Raw genomic sequence first — 18,702 nt, 5'->3', positions numbered from 1 at the left:
AGTGAATGTCTTGGGAAGCTGTTCAGCCTTGGGAAGAAAGAGCTGTAGCTGGAGAGATACGATCCACTGCCTGGCACAGCATTTGTGTTTGTACAGGTTGATTTAGCTTTTGTGAAGAGTGCTGTGCATGTGCACAGTTATCTAAAACATTTCATAATACAGCCTGCCACTGCAGAGAAACATTCACAAGGAAGCAATTTTAAGGTCAACTAACAGATTTAAGGAAACAAGACTTAATATTTAACATTTAAGAACTACATCCAGGAATTTTCCATGTGTAGAATAAAACTGTATCTTGATCTTTTCCTTACCTCTTGCAAAGTCTGGAAAAAGCCTGAAAAATCTCTGCCAACAACTACTGGGCTGGAATGTAAATGCATGAGAATGGTATAATCTGTTTGTTAGGAAAAAAATTCCTTATGGAAACTTAAATTTTGAAACAAGTTCTTAGATGTTGCAATCAATGACACTGTGGGAGGTTTCTGCTAGGTCTTTGATGCTATACCACTACTGCACATCACTGTTAAGATAGAATAGCAAAGATGTATCTTGGAGAGTTTTATAAAGTCCACATGGGAACAGAACCCAAAATACCAGAAAAAATTGTAGCAAACAACAAGGATCACTCTGGAAGGAAGAAAAGGAAAAAAAAAAAAAAGAAAAAGAAAAATGAAGTCACTGGTCCAAGTAAAATTCCTCTTGGTTTTGTACAAGATTACAGTACCAACTGATTCCAAGTCCAGACAACTGAGTTTCCTCCACGCTCAAGTTTCTCATCCTGTCTCTGCTATTTCGAAGTAGCTTTTGATCAACACCAGATCACTGGAAATTTGTTTCTCCATGAGATAACAATGATATTGTTTTTGGAAATCGGTGTGATGATCTTACCATGGTAGTACATAAATCTTTGCTAAAAGGGAGGGTGAGAAAAGGGGGGAAACTACTACTTTACCTTTGCTGATGAATGCCCATATTCCTAACTCCAGCCATTTTCTGGTTTCTGCTACCACTTCTTATGCCACAGACATAATCTCAGTGACTGAGAAGAATCTAGGTTTTTTTACTACAGACTGCTTAAAAAAACAGAGATTACAAATGCCTTGAAACGAACAGCAACCATCCTGCAAGTCTGATGTGACCAGATATGCTTTGCTCTGTCCTGTGCACATTCTGCTTCCTTGTCACCATCCAGGTCGCAGAATACAGAATTGCACTAGATGAAATTTCTTCACTGAAACACCACCAGTCTCCCTCTGGGCTGGATTTTAAACAGAAGAAAGTATTTTCCTAAATGATTAATATTTGACTAAATTATTCCATTTTGCTCTGCAGGAAACTGCACTGTTTTTTCCACTGTATCCACTGAATTTGGAAACAAATTTTCACTAGGCAAAACTCCCACACTTCATTTGTTTTTCACTTCACATTTTGTCTTTCAGGTGATTCTGGAAGCTGTGCTTCTGAGCCATTCTTATTTTCCCAGAGCAGCCACTCAAATGTAGACTTTTTTATTTACTGGTTATATGAGTGGACATGTGGTCTGCACGAACATGGGAACCCCAAAGACCAGCCATGTCTCCAGTTGCTTTTGGCAGGTGTCCCTGGGATGAGTGCCTCAGGCAAGTGCCCCACTGACCTCCAACTGAGCTACCTCTTTGCTCGCTGTTAAAGTAAACAGAATAGGGATTGCTGCCAAAGACCCTAATAAAAATAGCTTAATCACACAAGACTTCTCCTGCATGATCTTCACCACTCAGCATAGAGTTTATTCTTGCAGAAAATGAACAACCTCCAAAGGAACTACATTTTAAGCTGTTACAACACACAAAATCTAATATGCACATTCAATTTTCCCCCATAATTCACTAGTAATACAGAAGGGACATTATGCTTCAATACTGTGGCAATTCACAGGTCCCTTGAGAAAATCACTGCAAATATTATACTCCATGAGATAAATCCTGAATCCTACCACAATGGAGAAGAATCTGGTCTCTGACTTATCCTCCTTGTTTTGAGGGACATCCTATAAACTTTCTCCTTGAGACATACACAGGGCCATGCTGGAATACAAAGTAAAAGTTCCAAAGAGATTTTGTTTTCTGAAAGGACAGTCTTTGACACAAAGGAGAACTGGCCATTCTTATCTGCACTCACTCAGCATATGTGAATCTGCTCCCTCTGTGCAGAATTACAGTTACAGCTCAAACTGTGCAAGTGTCTGCAGATCCTAATGCAAGCACTTATGCTAGAACTAAACCAAGTATGTGTTTTTTGTATCAACTTACCTAAAGATTCCAGACAAACTGGAAGTCGGGGACTAAACCAAGTATCATGTCAGGGACTGTAGCTAACACTGAATAGAATATTATTAAAATATTTTACTTGTCAGTGGAAATCACTGCTGTGTAATGGAGCACAGAGTATTTCTGTCAACAGAGCAGGTCACCACTGCCTGCATATAATTAATGCAGTTCTCTGGCTAGAGGCTTGGTTAATTCAGTAGAATATTTCTACTGGAAACTACACAAAGTGGAAACAACTATAACTTTGATGACAAGACTTTTCCATTAAAGAAAAAAATATAAAAACCTCTACTATTTTAGATTTTTAAAAGAAAAAACTAGAATATTCTGCTTCACATTTTAATGTAAGACATAGTGTTTGCCTACTCACAGACACTTAACAGATTTTCCATGTGAAAACTTTCTGAAAAAAACCACAGTTCAATATCTCAGAAACAGAAAAAGATGTAAGACAATACAGCAAGTCCATCTGAGCCATATTCTTGCATTCCCCCCTCTTTGAGGTATTCCCACCCAGTACAACCGGTACTACAGTATTTACCTTTATTCCAGGGAGTCCAGGAAGCCCAGGAAGGCCTGGTTCACCCTACACAGGAAAATTACATAATATTACAGACATTATCCAGCAGTTAGGGTCATTATGCATTGAACAGCCCTGTAAGTTCTGCAGGAAGATAAAAGAGCATGAATGATTGCTAGTCAGCTCCAGCAGGATTGTTTTTTTTTTTTTTTTTTTTTTTTTTTTTTTAATGAGTGACTTAAATGTACAATTAGTAAGAATCATGTTAAGAACTTGGGTATCTTCTGGGAACTTTCAATGGGAAGATGACACACAGGGCTGAAAATCCATGTCAGGAAAGCCAAATATGAATTCACATTAGACTTCAGCAAAAGAGAAGAAAACAAGCAGCTTTCTAGTTCATTTTACACACTGCCATTTACATTCCATATTTATGACAGATGTTTAATTCTGTTCCATTTTCAACTCTGAGCTAGATACTGTGCTGTGTGACTCTCTGATTTAGCTACAAAGCAATTCAGAAGAGCTTGGTTTAAATTGCACAATTCAAGCAGGACTGCCTAATTATAACTGGGCCATCAGTTTTATAGAGCTATCCACGGCATCATTTCAGAGCTTCTTTATTTGTGAACATACATGGTGTCATGAAGGATAGTGGGAATGCATTCTTTTACTGCTTCACCCAGAAAAGCCTTGCTTATTTAAAATTGCAATGGAAAGACCTATAGAACTCTATTTGCAAGATAATTTTGTAACAAGCATTGAAAACTGAATGTATTAATTTTGGAATTGGTCTAAGACAAGAATGACAACATTCTCACAAATGGTCATTTTGAGATATCAGCTAAATGGAAAGATGTTGTCTAGGGAAATAAAGATGATGAACAAAAAAAAACCCAACAATAACACATGAATAAAGCATTATTTTAAAGGCTGGGGATTTTATTTTAATCCAGAGATGGATTCTAACCAGCACCTTGGATCTGAATATTCCCTGAACTTTCTGGAAGCTCAGGTTTGAACTCTGAAGCCAACTTTTACCTTTATAATGAATTGAACTATATTCCAGATTTTTTTACACTCGTGAGGCTTTACAGAAATCCAGACTTCAACTCTGCGGTTTGGACTGATACCTACAGGTTGTGCTATTAAAATATTTAATGTGCCTGTGTACACACATACTTACATACATCCATACACTCATGCATACATACATAAAGATAAACACACCTACACGTAACACAGCTGTCCATCAAACTGCACTACCCAGAGACACTTCTTTGAGGCAGAGATATTACACACACTTGAAGCACTCATAACAAAATAACACTCTGCCACAAAATGAAAAACACAATAGAGGGTCTGCAAATCACTTCACCAAATGGAATGATTTTTAAGTGGTATAGAAGAATCTGGTAACAGCTTCTTTATCTGTTTTAGTTTCTCCAAACTTCTAACTGTTCAAACTGCCTAAAAGCACAGGAAAGATTCCAGTCTCAAAATATTACCTATACAATCAGATGAAAGAATAGAGGCTAGGATGCCATTTTCAATAGACACTTTTTGGTATGCTGACTATCACTTTCTAAAGCAGAAAATAGGTTTTTACTCTTGAAAAAGAATAATGCTCCACTGCACTAAGAAAATTTCAGCTCCCACCCCCTACTCTGTCTTTCCACTTTTTGCATGAGCAGCCCTACATACAGCACTAAGACCATCAACTTTACCCACCTAATTGTGGAAGCACTAAATTTCACTTGCAAGCACAGAAATGGAATATTTTTAATTGACATTATATTAGTGTTGCTGCAGTAGGTTACTCTTTAGCCTTGGGACAGATCTAACCCCCATACACTCACACATAGTAAAAAGAAAGGATCCATCAAAGCCAGTTCAGAGCCACAGTAATCTAAAACAGTTAAAATGCCTCTAAAAGATACATCAATATGAAACACAATGAAATCCATCATTATTTCTTAATTACAGCGAGCATTATAGATGAATGCAGAGTATTTACTTTTTTGGACCTTTCCTAATATAAAAATTCCAAGCATGATTTATGAGAAGAATGACTTTTAAAGAAACCAAGGCTGTATACTAACTCTATTACATAATGGCAGAACAGGTTATTCTGTCACCTCAGCACACAATGTTGCCCACAACAGCCTTGTCAGACTGCTAAAATATTGTAACGTTTAATTTCATGCAAATAGTATTTGGGTGGGAAGCTCAACACATATTTGTCCTTAGAAGATGGATAAGCGACAACTAGAAGAAGATAAAAGGAAAATATAAGAAAGAAAAGAAGACACAGGAAAGAAATATAAATGGCACATAGAGAGGGAGAAAAGCACTGCGATGATGTAGATGGCAGAGACATGCCTCCACCTGGAAAAAGAGCCTCCCACAACCTCTGGTGGTGTGAAAAAGTCCCTGCTAAGCAGGATGCAGGGCAGCAGACATGGGACACCTGGCTGGAGGAGGCACGCTGACTGGCCATGTTGTGGGAGCTGATGGTTGGGGCTGGGACAGGAGTTGTGACACACTAGGAAATCATGAGGTGAATGCAAGGAAGACACTAAGCCCCCGTCTGGCGTCAAAAAGAAGGTGAGAATGCAGCAAGTCTGAACTGCATACCTCTCACTCATCCATGTTGCTTGAATTAGATCAAATCTGAGTGCCTGAGACAGAGAACCAGGAGCCTGCTGATAAATCACTGCTAGTTTTGCCTCCATGGCAGCCACTTAATGAGAGTCTGAATCTCCACAGGCGCTTAAGTGTATTTTCTAGTTTATTAGCCAAGCAAAGCATACACTGCAGAATGCACACACTGAATGATTCTGTGGATTAGATAGCTTTAAACTACTTTGATTACCTTTCCTAATTAAAACTGCACATTACTAAGGAACTGCATTTGCCACCATAATTGTCTTATTTAGTCTCTGATGAGAGTTATAATTTCTTAAATAAAAATACCTAATGTCTTATTTATTTCTTACTTATACTTGGTTAGGGGTTTTGCTTAGTCACCAAAATATCTTGAGTATTAGAAAATGGTTGTCTTGCCATCCACTATATAGAATTTTAGCTCTTGACTCTCTCTCTGGAATATCTCAACTGGCAGAAGGACTCTGTTTGACTCTGGCAGCAGCGTGCAGTGGAAAATTTTCAATGTTATAAGAGGCAAGAACAGTGCCAATGGCTCCAGAGGGAAACCAAATATTGCAATGCACAAATCCAGTTCTCTCATTGTCTCTTTGCTCTCCCTGCAGGACCTGCCCCCTACTCTCACAAAAGGCAGCCGAAGGCACAGCATTTGCTGTGTTTGATGCACTGTGCATTCAAAGAGCACATTCCCCAGCTTCAGAGGGCCTCGTGCAATACAGTTATTGTAACTCCTGCAGGACCTTCCCTTGCAGAAGCAGCCTCAGCCACACAGCACCTATGGGAACTTCTCACACTGGAAGGAAGAACAGAACAGCATTGCCTGGTCTGTGTCCTTCCAAACACACTGTGTGCCAGGATGGTTTGATTTCCCTCACAGGTGTGTGTGAAAGGGATTCCAGCCAGTATTTATTTTCTTCCTGATAAGATCTAAGAGTGTACCACAGTTTGAGGATTAATAGTCAAACATGCAGAGTTAGCTTGTGATGACCCAAGGAGCAGAGCCATTCTTTGTTAGTCTCACCAGCTCAATGGGGTAAGCTTCCGATGCAAGAAGTATGCTAAAAGGGAAGGTGGGTTAGTCAAAATTGCTTTTCATGTTAATTAGTATCATCATTCCTGTGCCTTTCTAAAATACAAAATAAACATAGACCAAATGTGTACAGCCTTGGGCTGCTAAATTGTACTGCCTCGGACTCATCCCAGTGCAGGTAAGTGCCACTGGTAACACAGATGTAACATCATTTATCACAAATCCAGCAGAAAAGGAAAACTGAACTTTTCCAAGTAGTACCTTTTGTCCAGGCCGCCCAGATTCACCAGGTTCACCCTAAAAGAAAACAGATGAAGACATGAGATCTGAGAAAATGAATTAAAGATGGAGCTGTAGAAAACGATAACATAAATGATACCCAAAACGTCTGTGACACTGTGAAGTAACACAGTGAATGGACCAACCTCCCCTCTTCTCCCTGCACAACTTTTTTAGAACTCCATTACCTTAATTCCAGCCGCAGAAGAGCCAGGGTCACCCTGATACAAAATCCACAAGAAATAATCACTCTTACTACATAAAAAATTTTCCAGGAAACACATAAATAATGTAAGAGTATAACAACATTATATAGCAAAATAACTGCATAGCAAGACTGCCTGTTTTCTGTGCTACTAAGTAGGCATTTAACTAATTAATTACATCAGTGTGATTCAGAAAAGCAGCAGTGTTGTTTCCAAGACCATGGAGAGAGAGATTTAGCTTCACTCACCCAAACACCTATGATAGTTAACTTCAAATTTCACAACTAATAATGTAGATCTAATAATTGCAGATGTTGTATAAATGTACTTCACACAGCCAGATTATGGGACATACTTTGACATCTCTAAATTGCTGATCTACATTAAAAATAATTAACTGTTATTTACAAAGAATATAAGTGATCATTTGACCTAATTTTATAGATGGCAAGTGTCAGGACTCCACTGACAACATTTTCTGTGCTAATGAAGATTCACATAGAAAAAAAAAAACCCAGTGACCTATGAGTTTATCTCCATCAGGACAGGTCATAGTTTTATTTCCTCAACACTCCAGTGTATTTAAACAGACAGATTAATGCAGGAAGGGCCATACTTTACAGGATGAGACAGTTATGGTAATTTACATATTCAGGAAAGGTCTCTGTTCTGACAGCACATCTAGCATTCAAAAAGATTTGTCTACATTTTTCTGGGTTGACTGGATTTCATAGGCACTGATATGCACAGGACAGAGGATCAGTTGTTTTGTTTTTTCCTTGAACAATATACCAAAGGAAAAAAAGAAAAAAACCTACTGAAAAGTTTGATAGTTAGGCTATATACTACTGAAGATGACTAGTGTGCTTCTATTTGAAAAATTGTTTAATTATTCGTTATGCAGAACAAATGTACATTGTTCACTGAAAGCAGCAAGTTTTACATAGCAGCAACTTAAAGCTCCTGAGCAGCCTGCCAGTGATTTACATAGGTAAGATAGAAGCCAGTACTGTAATACACTGCGGAGATGTATAAGCAGAGTATAAATGTTTAATATTCTTTGTACAAATACAAATACAGGATACCCATTCCTGATGTTTCTGTGAATGCCACAGCTTTACGGCTGGTTTGGGCATGGTATCTTTTTGGTATGGTCCTATAAAGTTAAATTGTACAGGTTAACATGCTCGCTGGCCTCAAGAATAGGAATACACAGTTACTGCAGCTTGCAGTCAGTGAAGTGAAGAAAACACAAAAATCAGTATTATGAGATTGATGCATGCATGGAAACCTGAGCTGCTTCATTTTAATAGACATGCATGAGTGACACTGCTAAAAGGCCAAAGCAACTAGTAAGAAATATTAAATGGTTAAATATTTCAAAGGGCAATGATGGATAGGGAGACGATAAGACACAAAATATTTATAATCCACCTTCATGAAAGAATAAAAATTAGATCAAAGAAAAAATTATGGTACAGTATGTTCACAATTCACTGCTAAGTCAAGACAATTTGCTAATGAAGAAACTTTAGCAGGGGAACATGTACAAAGAAGGAAGATCCTTGGTAGTTTCTAGGAACCAAGGTTACAGTAGAAGAACAGAAGCAAGAACTCAAGCTTGGCATTGACACTATCTTCAACAATTCAACAAAGACATTTTAATTCTAAAGGCTCAGGTCAAGAATTAAGGACCCAAGTCCATATTTTTGAGTGTCAATAATACAGCAGTTCAGTAAACAAAGGTACATTTCTTTTCACAAACAGGAACTGCTCCTAAACCAAGTCTGGGTCTGTTGTCATGTGGTATCTCACTCGGCCCCCACATGAATAAAAATTTATTATTTATCTCACAGAAATTCCATTCAAGCTTTCAAATAAATGTTTTTAAGTATTATGGAGCATGGATTAAATCTCCTGAGCAAAAACTTCCCCCTATGCTGAAGAACAGGAAAGAATACAAACCCTGTTAAGCAGCTCAAGTGTAATGTAATGACACCAAGTTTAATGCATACTCCTAAATTATCTGTCAAAAACCACCCTCATAATCTCTCGAGAAAGTGCTGTTTGCAAAGCTACCTATCAGAAACTTTAAGCTGCAGCTCTCCTCTAAGAACTGTATCTTTTTTTCTGGGTGGCAGATTGTCTTGTAGGCAGGGAAAAGGAAGAAAAATATTGAAAGTCAATGAGATCACAACTCTGGAAATTCTGGCAAAAATGAATGCAGAGGACTCTAACCCATTATGGCTAAAGCAGTGCACTCCAAACAAACAGAATATATTCCCATGTCACCACCCATCTCTGAAAATAATATGAAACCTAGAAGAGATGGGGGACTTCTGCATTATGAAGTTCAGGAGGTGTCTTGAAATTTCTTCAGATATAGCAATATAAGAAGTCTCCTGAGAACCTCTACTTTCCACAAGTTGATCCCAGCTCGACTGCCTAACTGCTCAAAGTTCACACAGCAGTAGTTAAAACTTTACACTTGAGCAGAAAGGATCTCCCTCTGAAAGAAGGAGAGAACTTTTTTCTTTCCTCAAAAAAGATCCCAAACGGGGGGATGTGTGCACTGCTGATCACAGGGCAATATGGGCATCCTTGTGGATTCAAGCTCAACCTCAAGGCTAATGAAGTAGAAAAGGAACAGGTGAAGCTGCACTAGGCTTTCCAGAGAGATTATAAACTTACCATTTACTTGTTGTAGAACTATCTATCTGAACAACAATCTCAATTCAGACTTGTAGCGAATTATATTCTTAAATCACATAAGACTGGATCAAGATTAAGTTACCAGCATACATCATGTAATTGAGTAAATAAGGTTCTTAAGACTCCCATCTATATTATAAGCATGACTGCAAATAAAGTATTATTTAAATTAACTCCAAAAATCAAGTAACTTGACTGTTCTTAAATCTAATATCTACTTTTAATTGCTGATTTTAGAATATGCCTTTAAAACCTTGTGCTTTTCAAAGTACAGATTTACTGTACCCAAATGAAAGCTCCTGAGGGATTTGCATGCATTCCTTACCAGCTTGATGAATCCATCATAAATTTCTCCTTGAACTGAAATGCTCTAAGTTGGTTAAGCCTTACACATGCAGGGGTACAAGAAGAAGTGCTTATGCTTCTGCGCAAGGGTAGTCATTAAATGTTTTTTAGAAACATATTAGTTCAATAATAATGGCCAGAATAGATCAATAGGCCTGACCCTTTCTCATGACCAACACGGCCTTTTCCCTGACTGCTAAAGACTGGCTTGTGTAAGGAAACCACACTGAAAACTCCAGTTCAATTTTCTGAGCATGAGTCTCACATAAAACTCAGGAAAATAAAAATTTTGACAAAATCTGTTTTTTGGTGATTTCTACAACATCATAGTACTTTGCAACAATGAACTAAGAAGGTATTAAGTGAGGTTATTGCTGATGTCACTTGGAATAAAGATTTAAAGTATGTTTATTGTAAACTCTTGATTTTCCAGCTGCTAATCTGGGAGGGAAGTTGCCTATCATGATACCATAATTTTTGTCCCATATTGGTTTGGTCCCATTCTTTGATGGAAACACAGAAGGGGAAAAGATAAAGGGTATACCAGAAAACACAGCTGTAATTAGAAGGGGCAGTTCCAACTGGCAGGTTGTGAACAAAGCTTCTGCATGATGCAAATTTCAACAAAGAGGAGTGCTAGCTAGAACCATGCTGATATATTCTGTACGAGGGCTACTGCTACTGTATAAAGTAAGAAATCTTATGCTCAGTTGGATAGAATAGTGACATTTTTTCTGCTGTTCATAAGAATGAACTCAGTCAAATCACTCACCTTTAAAAAATAACTCAGCTCAAATTGCCTTTATCTTTTGAAGAAACTATTATTTTCATTATTTGGTTATATTATAAGCATGCCTAAGGCACACATTTTCTTCTCTTCTAAGAAGTGTTGTTACCTTTTCTCCTGGGTCACCCTTCAGTCCATTCTGACCAGCATCCCCCTATAATTGAAACACACATTATATTTTAATGATTTTCTGGAAGCACACGGTATGCAGAGAAGGGTCAGCTTTCCAACATGATTAACAACACAAGCTGATTTTGTTAATCAGAGAGTCAGTCTCTATGACACGGTCAGGAAGTGGCTATGTCTTACACAGACTTCACTCTAACTGCGATCCTTTCACAGACCTGTAAAAAACCCCCAGCACAAAGCATCAAAATACCTGCTGGTATAATCTACCATCTTTCTCAGTTCACTGCAGTTTAGCAAGGAAGGAATGATTTAATGATTTCATGATGATTCAGCACTTTAAATTACAAAAACATTTTTCTTCCCAACACAGACACATTCACATAGAAGCATCTAATAAAATTCAGATGACAGTTAGACAATCCCAGTAGTTTTTTACTGAGATTCTCAAGTAATTTATAGCATATACTCTTTGAGACTGAAGTCCTTCATGAATGATTCACAAACCAAAAATATTCAATAAAGGTCACTCCTTCAAGGAGCTACCGAATTACTTTATTCCTACATAAATTCTATGCACTGTTTTTGTTAAAAAGTGACATTCAGATAACACCTTTTCATGGCTAAGTAGACATTTTCTACTCAAAAAATGCCTAAAAATTGTAAATAAAAAATTCACAATATTTATCTAAAAAAAGACCTAATTTCCACCTAGTCACGTAACCATAAAAGAAGTCCAGACTACATCAAATACGTTATATATTTTTTATGTTAAGAATACAGACTAAAAATTTCTGTGGGACTTGAGGTTCATGTAAAGTGCAATAAGTATTTAAAATGCCAAAAATATCGATAAAAATAGAGCCTAAGTAGACTAAAAACATATTCCTGGCCTTGGTGAGATAACCAATAGTACTGTTCAAATAACAGTATTCAGTATCTGTCATATGGTTCTGAAAACCTTAATGTGAAATTACATTTGGAGAGGACTTAGCAATTTAAACATCATAGTCACTGATACAATGGGAACCAGCTAACAATCTAGCAGCACTTTAATTAAGAAAACATACATGAAACATGGAAGAGTAACAGTGAGGAATGTCATCCCAAGTTCATTTAACATGATAAAGCATATTGAGGGGATCTGTAATCACACTTTTTAGAAAAAGACAAAGGATAATTATGGAAAAACAGAATAGTTTTAAGTAACAAAAATTCACTACATATTAAAATTCATTGTTATTCCTTTTATGTCTGAAAACAAACTAAGGATTATTGAAGTACTTTAAAAATATCATTTGAACAGAATAAATTATTTCATTATGCATATTTTATGATTACATAGTTCTGCATGTGGGGTACACAATTTGAAGACTTCCTTAGATTATTTTTATGGTGTGCTTTTGAAAATGTGAAATTAGTTGCCTTGGCAAAGCATGCTTCCAGTTGCTATTGCACAGATTTACATGGATCTGGAAGTGAAATTCAGTTGCAGCTGCAGACACAGGTGAACATTTCTCAAGAGAAAATTGCATCTCAGTACAAACAAATTTCTTTTTAAATATAAGCTCAGTATACTTGCGAAGGATGAAGCTGTGCATTGATTCCTACTCAAAATAAGGCTTATGCTATTTCTCAAACTGCCCCTGTGAGCAGATGAGGAAGCTCAGCTCTAAACTTGCTGTGCTTCTACCAGCCACTATGCCTGGAAGAGCAGAACTCTTCTGCAGCATGGAGCTTGTTCCACCCCCTTGTCTTGCCTTGGTATGACTGGACATCAGAGAAGCAATTTCTTGCTAATTCACTGCAAGTAAGAGCACCATCATGCCTCTCCAGACAGCATCACTGGAGATCATGGGGACAGACTCCCTTGCTCTTAGTTAAAATGACCCAAACACAAATGGAGAATTCAATTTTTATTTTTAGTACATGGAGAGCTTGTTATCCAGGTATAACTTAAAATCTATGTAGTTTTATCATTCTGTTACCTAATTGTTTTATTCCACACAGGTGTAAGATCATCAAAACCAAGTTATGAGAAATATGTGGATCTCTAATTTATTCAGACAGGCTCATTATTTTCTGAGACTCACTATAGTTAGGATTAGTTGCCTGATTGCTCAGCTGTGCAGCCTTTAACACACAATCACTGCACTCTGTGTCTAATCCCACGGAAGTAATCACAGATCAATAACTTCCATTAGCAGGTATTATCTGACCCTTGGAAAGGCTGCACAGTGCCACTCAAGTTCTAGGTAGGAGCTGTGGTTTTTTATTTTTAAACTTGGGATCAGTGCACTGGCGATTCTCCAAGCAAGTTATCCAAAAGAGAACCACAGTAAAGGAAGTGAAACATCTCACCTTTTCTCCTCTTTCTCCAGGGTCACCCTAAGGGAAATAATTGGAGCAAAGAAGTCGTAAGTTACTAACTCAGGCAAAAATCAAACTGTTAGCTTTACTGTCATTAGTTATTACTAATGTTAGTATTACTATCCTTACTAATAATTATGTCACTACTGATGACAATGTCTCAGATGTTATAATACAACAAGAAAATCTCCAATGAACAATAAAATATGTAAATTTAATAGATCTCAATGGACAATACAACTTCATAATTTTATTTTTAAAATCTTCAATGGTTTACATGTGAAGATCTCTCTCTCTATTTTGTCCTAGACCATGACAAACAGACATATGTCTTTGAGAAGCAGCCTGCAGGGACCTAGGCGGCTCCTACGTGTGGCTCTCCTTGTTTCGGGAACAAACAAAGGAAACAAAAATCTGAATGTGAAGGGAAAGTCTTATGATTCTGTCAAAAGCTCAGAAAGTTCCTCAAGAGAGAGAAAATGCCTTAAGTCTCTCAAACAAATTCATAACTGTTCCAGAGTAAAGAGCCTTCAGTATTCTTTATGTTCTCTGAAACAACCTCTGTAACAAAAAGATGGCTTATAGACATTATTTTTTTCAAAATTAAAACGCGCTTGAGAAACTGCAAAAGCACTTTTGCACACCAGCCTGACCCTGACAACTCATCTCTGCATTTGTGGCTCAGAGCTGCACTCTGGCTCATCTTGCCCCTTCTGATGGCTGGCAGTCGCTAGGCAACTCAGGGACTACAGCTGTGAATATGAATGAAGCATCACCTGCCATAATTTGGCTTCTTCTGTATACAAAGTAAGAAAAGGTCATGCTCCCAAATGGTTTGTTTTCATTCCTGATGGACAAGCAGGCAGTCAGTAAATATAAAGAGGCTGCCTTGCATGTCTGTCAGTGGCAGCATGATGCACAGAATCAGCTGAGGAGCACAACTGCAATGCTCACTCACAGCTGATGGGATTAGAAATTAGCATTATCCCCTCCAAGAGGGCCAGACATCCCATCATCTTGGACATGGCGAGTTTTCTTTTAAATGAAGTTATCATAAGCTTTATGCTCTATTTCACCTGTTCAATATTAAAACAGCAGACCAAACTATATAACAATAAAGTGCAAAGAGTCATTCTGATGTAACAAATACAGGCTGAGACATGGTCCTAATGAGGCTTGTTGCTAACTTCCATAATAGCAGGATCAGCCCTCAAGACTTCACCCTGACATTTGTCAAAGAACTGACCACAGCAGTTCTTGAAAAGAAGCCTGAAACACATTGTAAGGGGCATAAACAAAGCCTCTCTGAAAAGGTCCCCGAATTCCCAAACACTTGCAGGCATATTGCATTCAGTTGGCAGTGGATGCCTTTGCGTCAGTGCCACTGACTGGAATTATACATGCACTGCAGAAGAATATGCTTCTTTATGGTGAGATGCAGAAAACCTCTTACAGCACTGATCACTGGAGGAAGCCGATCATTAAAAGCCAGTCAGAATATAAACAAGCTGGAATGCACAACTGTCATCTACATAGGCACTCACATACTCTGTGCTTCTGTTTTTAATTCATTTTCAATACTGACCTTGAGCCCTGCTTCTCCCTTCTCTCCTGCTATGCCAGGCAAACCAGGTTCACCCTAAAGGCAAAGAAAAAAAAAAGATGAAGTTAAGAAAGACATGATGAAATATATTAAGCTTCTCATAATTGGTCAATAATGATAAAACAATTTTAAAAGATTCTGCAAAGATGTACTCCACAGCTGGGCACTAAAATGACTTATTTTGTCAGTTAGGGTAGATTAACCAATATAAGGTAAGAAATTATTCTCCTGAAGAAGGTGGAAACACACAGATATCATATTAAACAGAAAGGAAACCTGTGATTCCTGCTTCTTAAAATCTGTCCAATTAACCTTAAAAGCACAGTCTTACCAGCAAGACTGCCAATGCTCTCCTCTTCTCTAAAACTTAGAAATGCTACAAGAAAGCCTTATCTTAATTTATTTTGACATTTGTGCTTCTGGTCTGAGACAGAAGACAGATAATGAAAAAAATGCAAAGAGCCCATGTCAGAAATGGAAGAATTTGGAAAAACAGAGAGCTTTTCAATTTTTTTAATATACTTTGCTTATCCATTCCTTATATTCATGTAAGTGGCTGAAAAGTGGTTTTTAAAAATTTAAAAACTGTCAGCATTACATCAATGTTCCAAATTTTGGGTATGTTCAATGGGTCATATATTACTCTTCTACAGCTTAAGGAGTCATAAATGATTTTCATAAGTCTATCAGCAAAAAACACTTATTTTCAATTTTTTTCCCCATCTTCAATTTTAAAAATAAAGAAAAGAAGCAAACAGGAAAAAAACAACAAGTCAAACAAAAAAACTCTAAAGGATATTTTTTAGTATTTATATCCCACATTAATGGGAAAACAACAGATATTCATTTCAGATAAAATAATGCAATGGTTAGACTTTATTGTAAAACAATTAGAGTTAATGGCTTATTACGTAAAAGCTTCTGCAGATGTATATCTCAGTTTCACAAAAAGTGCCTTTGATAACCCTCACATAGAGAACTGCATCACACTTCTGACATGGCAAAGCACATGAAAGTAACAGCCAAAGAAAGATTTTTAAAAGTATGCAACTAGGTCCTTCTAAAAGCCCTTTCATATTTAAGTGTATAAAAATGTGGAAAAGCTAAATCCAATAGATAACGTAGCAATCAAATTTGGAAGAGTAATTTGTATCAGAAACTCAATGAACAATTTTCACAGTGTTCAAATTTAGTACACATGATGAACCAATCCTCTACTCAAAAGCTAGAGAGACATTAAGATAAAGGCTCTTCCAAACACAAGAAGACATATTTTCTAGTCCTCCATAAAAGTCTCCTATTAAGAACTTATCTCTTTCTTACTTCTGCAGGCAGATTTAATCATAGATGTTTTAGCTCTGATGGTCTGCGAAAGCAAGTTCCATTGTATTTATAAATTAGGTAACGGAATTATTAATTGCATTTTAATTTCCTCAAGATTTGGACTGTTTCAAAAAACAAACCAAAATCATCAAATTTCTAGAAAAACTCTAGTGAGGCATTTTCCAAGCCAGAGCAAAAAATGTTAGGTACCATTAAGCCCTCAGGGAATTAAATAGTCACTTGTGTCAGCCCCTTCTCAAGGCCCCTTTGTACTGCAGTAGCTGTAAGGCTGATAAAGTGGCACAGGCATTTGATATATGAGTGGTCAGGATTTGAAGCTGTTGGAGATTAGGTGTGAGTGTCCTAAAGGATTGACCTAAAAGGCTCTTGAAGAAAACTGCCAGTTGACAAAATGAAGCAGAAGGGACCCATGAATATACACTTGTTTCTCCTCATCCCCATGCATCAAACACGCTTGTTTCCATTCCCTTCATTTTCAAACAGCTGCTGTTGGCTGATGCTTTCAGGGCCTTAAATCTCGAATCAAAAGGTTGAAGTTCCAAGCTTTCACTTTCCTCCCATGTTTACATATCATTGCTATGGATGCAGAGGGCTACTGCTGTGACAAAAAGGAGACCGCAAAAATAGAACAAAAAATTATTTTCTTTGGAAGAAAGTGAAAACCTCATCCTGTGACCTAGTCATAGTAAATCCCCATTCATACAAGCAATCACATTTCTGACCTATATGCACCTTTGCTATGCTCAGCACTACACATACAGTACTGAAAGTACTAGGCAGAGATACTTGAAGTGCAGAAATTAGCTCTGGGAATGGGTAAGACTGAAGGCAAGCCTAGAAGGATAACACAGAAATGACCTTGTGCCTTTACGTTTTTCAAGTGATTATCGTTCAATTTCTAATGCTCAGAAGAACAGGGAAAATACTCCTTTCCCTATGTTAGACCTCTATTTCTTTGTCTTTACAAGGAATCAGGGAGTAATCAGGTGAAGTGAAAATGTACAGCCCATAAGCTGCTCTGTGTCCTAGCCCTGATGAGCATTCCCAGTGCACAGCTAAACAAGCTTTGTGCCAGGGAGCCTCCCTTTGTCAGTTTGCAGTGTCTTGTAGGCTTGGTAGTCTGGCTTTATGTGCAGATATTTTTATAATTCCAGTTAGCCTTAACATAAACCCCCCCAAAATAAACAAGAAAAACCAAACCACAAAACAAAAATAAAAATGCTCTGCTGAAAGTAGTTATGAAGCAAAGAGCTGTTAACTTTTGAAGATGAGTAGATTGATAGCTCTTCCCTACTCGGATACTGTTTCATTTTAGACACGTTCATCCCAAAAAATTATTTAGATTCTTGGCATGAAAATAATTTAAAATATTTCTGTTAGGAAGTATAGTTAGTTATTTTTCTTCCGTTTAGTTACTTTTATTTATTTATCTATTTATTACTAAAAGCATGTATTAAACCAGAGTGCAAAATGCTGTAAGAGTAAAGCTGGAGTGTAAAATGCTGTATAAGTACACTTCAGCCCCACAGGTTAGTGTTTTGGAGATCAACAAAAAGCAAAACTGACCTTTAAGAGGCTGAAGATGATGACACTGCTATTCAAGGAGTGATGCATGCAAGGGAACACCAAACATTCGACAGTGTCATTCAACACAACAATTTAAATCAGACTGCTTTTCAACCTGATAAAATGAAAGAAGCTATAAAGCTAAGTCCTCAATATCACATGTTTTTTACATTCACCAGGCCATGGCTAATGTCCTTCCTGACTGCTGTTGTAGTCTCTCTTTAATTGCATTGAGAGCAAAGGTGCAGAAACAATTGTCTCCTGCACATCAGCTAGCTTTCAAATCAAGACCACATGTTTTTATTTATTTTTTTCTTTCATAGAATTACAGAATGCTTGAACTTAGAAGGCATCTCTGGAGATCAGCTTTGAGGCCCTTCCTTGGATTCTACCCAGTATGTCCATGTCTTTCTTGTAGTGAGGAGCCCACAACTGGACACAGTACTCCAAGTGTGGCCTCAACAGTGTTTTTATCCCATTTAATGAGTAATTTTTTCTATAATACATCTAATTTTAGCTCACAGCTTGTCTTTCTCCAGTCATGAACTCTTTAGAAATTATCAGTAACAGAGTGATGGCAATCGTTCTAAAACTTTCTGGCGTCTATAAAAGTCAACCCATGATCCCAGTTAGAGAATTAATGAGGGCTAAACTGTACCCTCACACAAGAAAAAGATGTAAGACCCAGAGAAATTGTGTAAAGGTACCCTCAGAGCATCCCCATGGAACTTTTCCCTAAAAGGGCTGGACAGTGGGGAAGACGCTGTAGTGAGGTGTGAAGTGTCTTGGTACTCAATCTAAAGGGCATTTACTCGCCCTTTCTGCCCTTCTGCATTCTTAT

At 37.5% G+C, this 18,702-nt stretch overlaps 1 protein-coding gene across 4 annotated transcripts in view; it reads right to left on the bottom strand.

Moving 5' to 3' along the window:
• Nucleotides 1-18,702, bottom strand: part of COL25A1 (collagen type XXV alpha 1 chain) — a 302,478-nt gene that overhangs the window by 51,063 nt on the left and 232,713 nt on the right. For all 4 annotated transcript variants that reach the window (XM_068187415.1, XM_068187412.1, XM_068187413.1 and 1 more), the window contains 6 exons: nt 14,934-14,987; nt 13,340-13,366; nt 10,962-11,006; nt 6,991-7,023; nt 6,785-6,820; nt 2,848-2,892 (listed from right to left, as the gene is read on the bottom strand). In XM_068187415.1, coding sequence (XP_068043516.1) covers nt 2,848-2,892; nt 6,785-6,820; nt 6,991-7,023; nt 10,962-11,006; nt 13,340-13,366; nt 14,934-14,987 — 240 coding nt within the window. The remainder of the gene's footprint in view (nt 1-2,847; nt 2,893-6,784; nt 6,821-6,990; nt 7,024-10,961; nt 11,007-13,339; nt 13,367-14,933; nt 14,988-18,702) is intronic.

This window comes from Anomalospiza imberbis, chromosome 4 (assembly GCF_031753505.1).
Source record: "Anomalospiza imberbis isolate Cuckoo-Finch-1a 21T00152 chromosome 4, ASM3175350v1, whole genome shotgun sequence".
Lineage (NCBI taxonomy): Eukaryota > Metazoa > Chordata > Aves > Passeriformes > Viduidae > Anomalospiza > Anomalospiza imberbis.
This window is presented reverse-complemented; position numbering and strand designations above follow the sequence as displayed.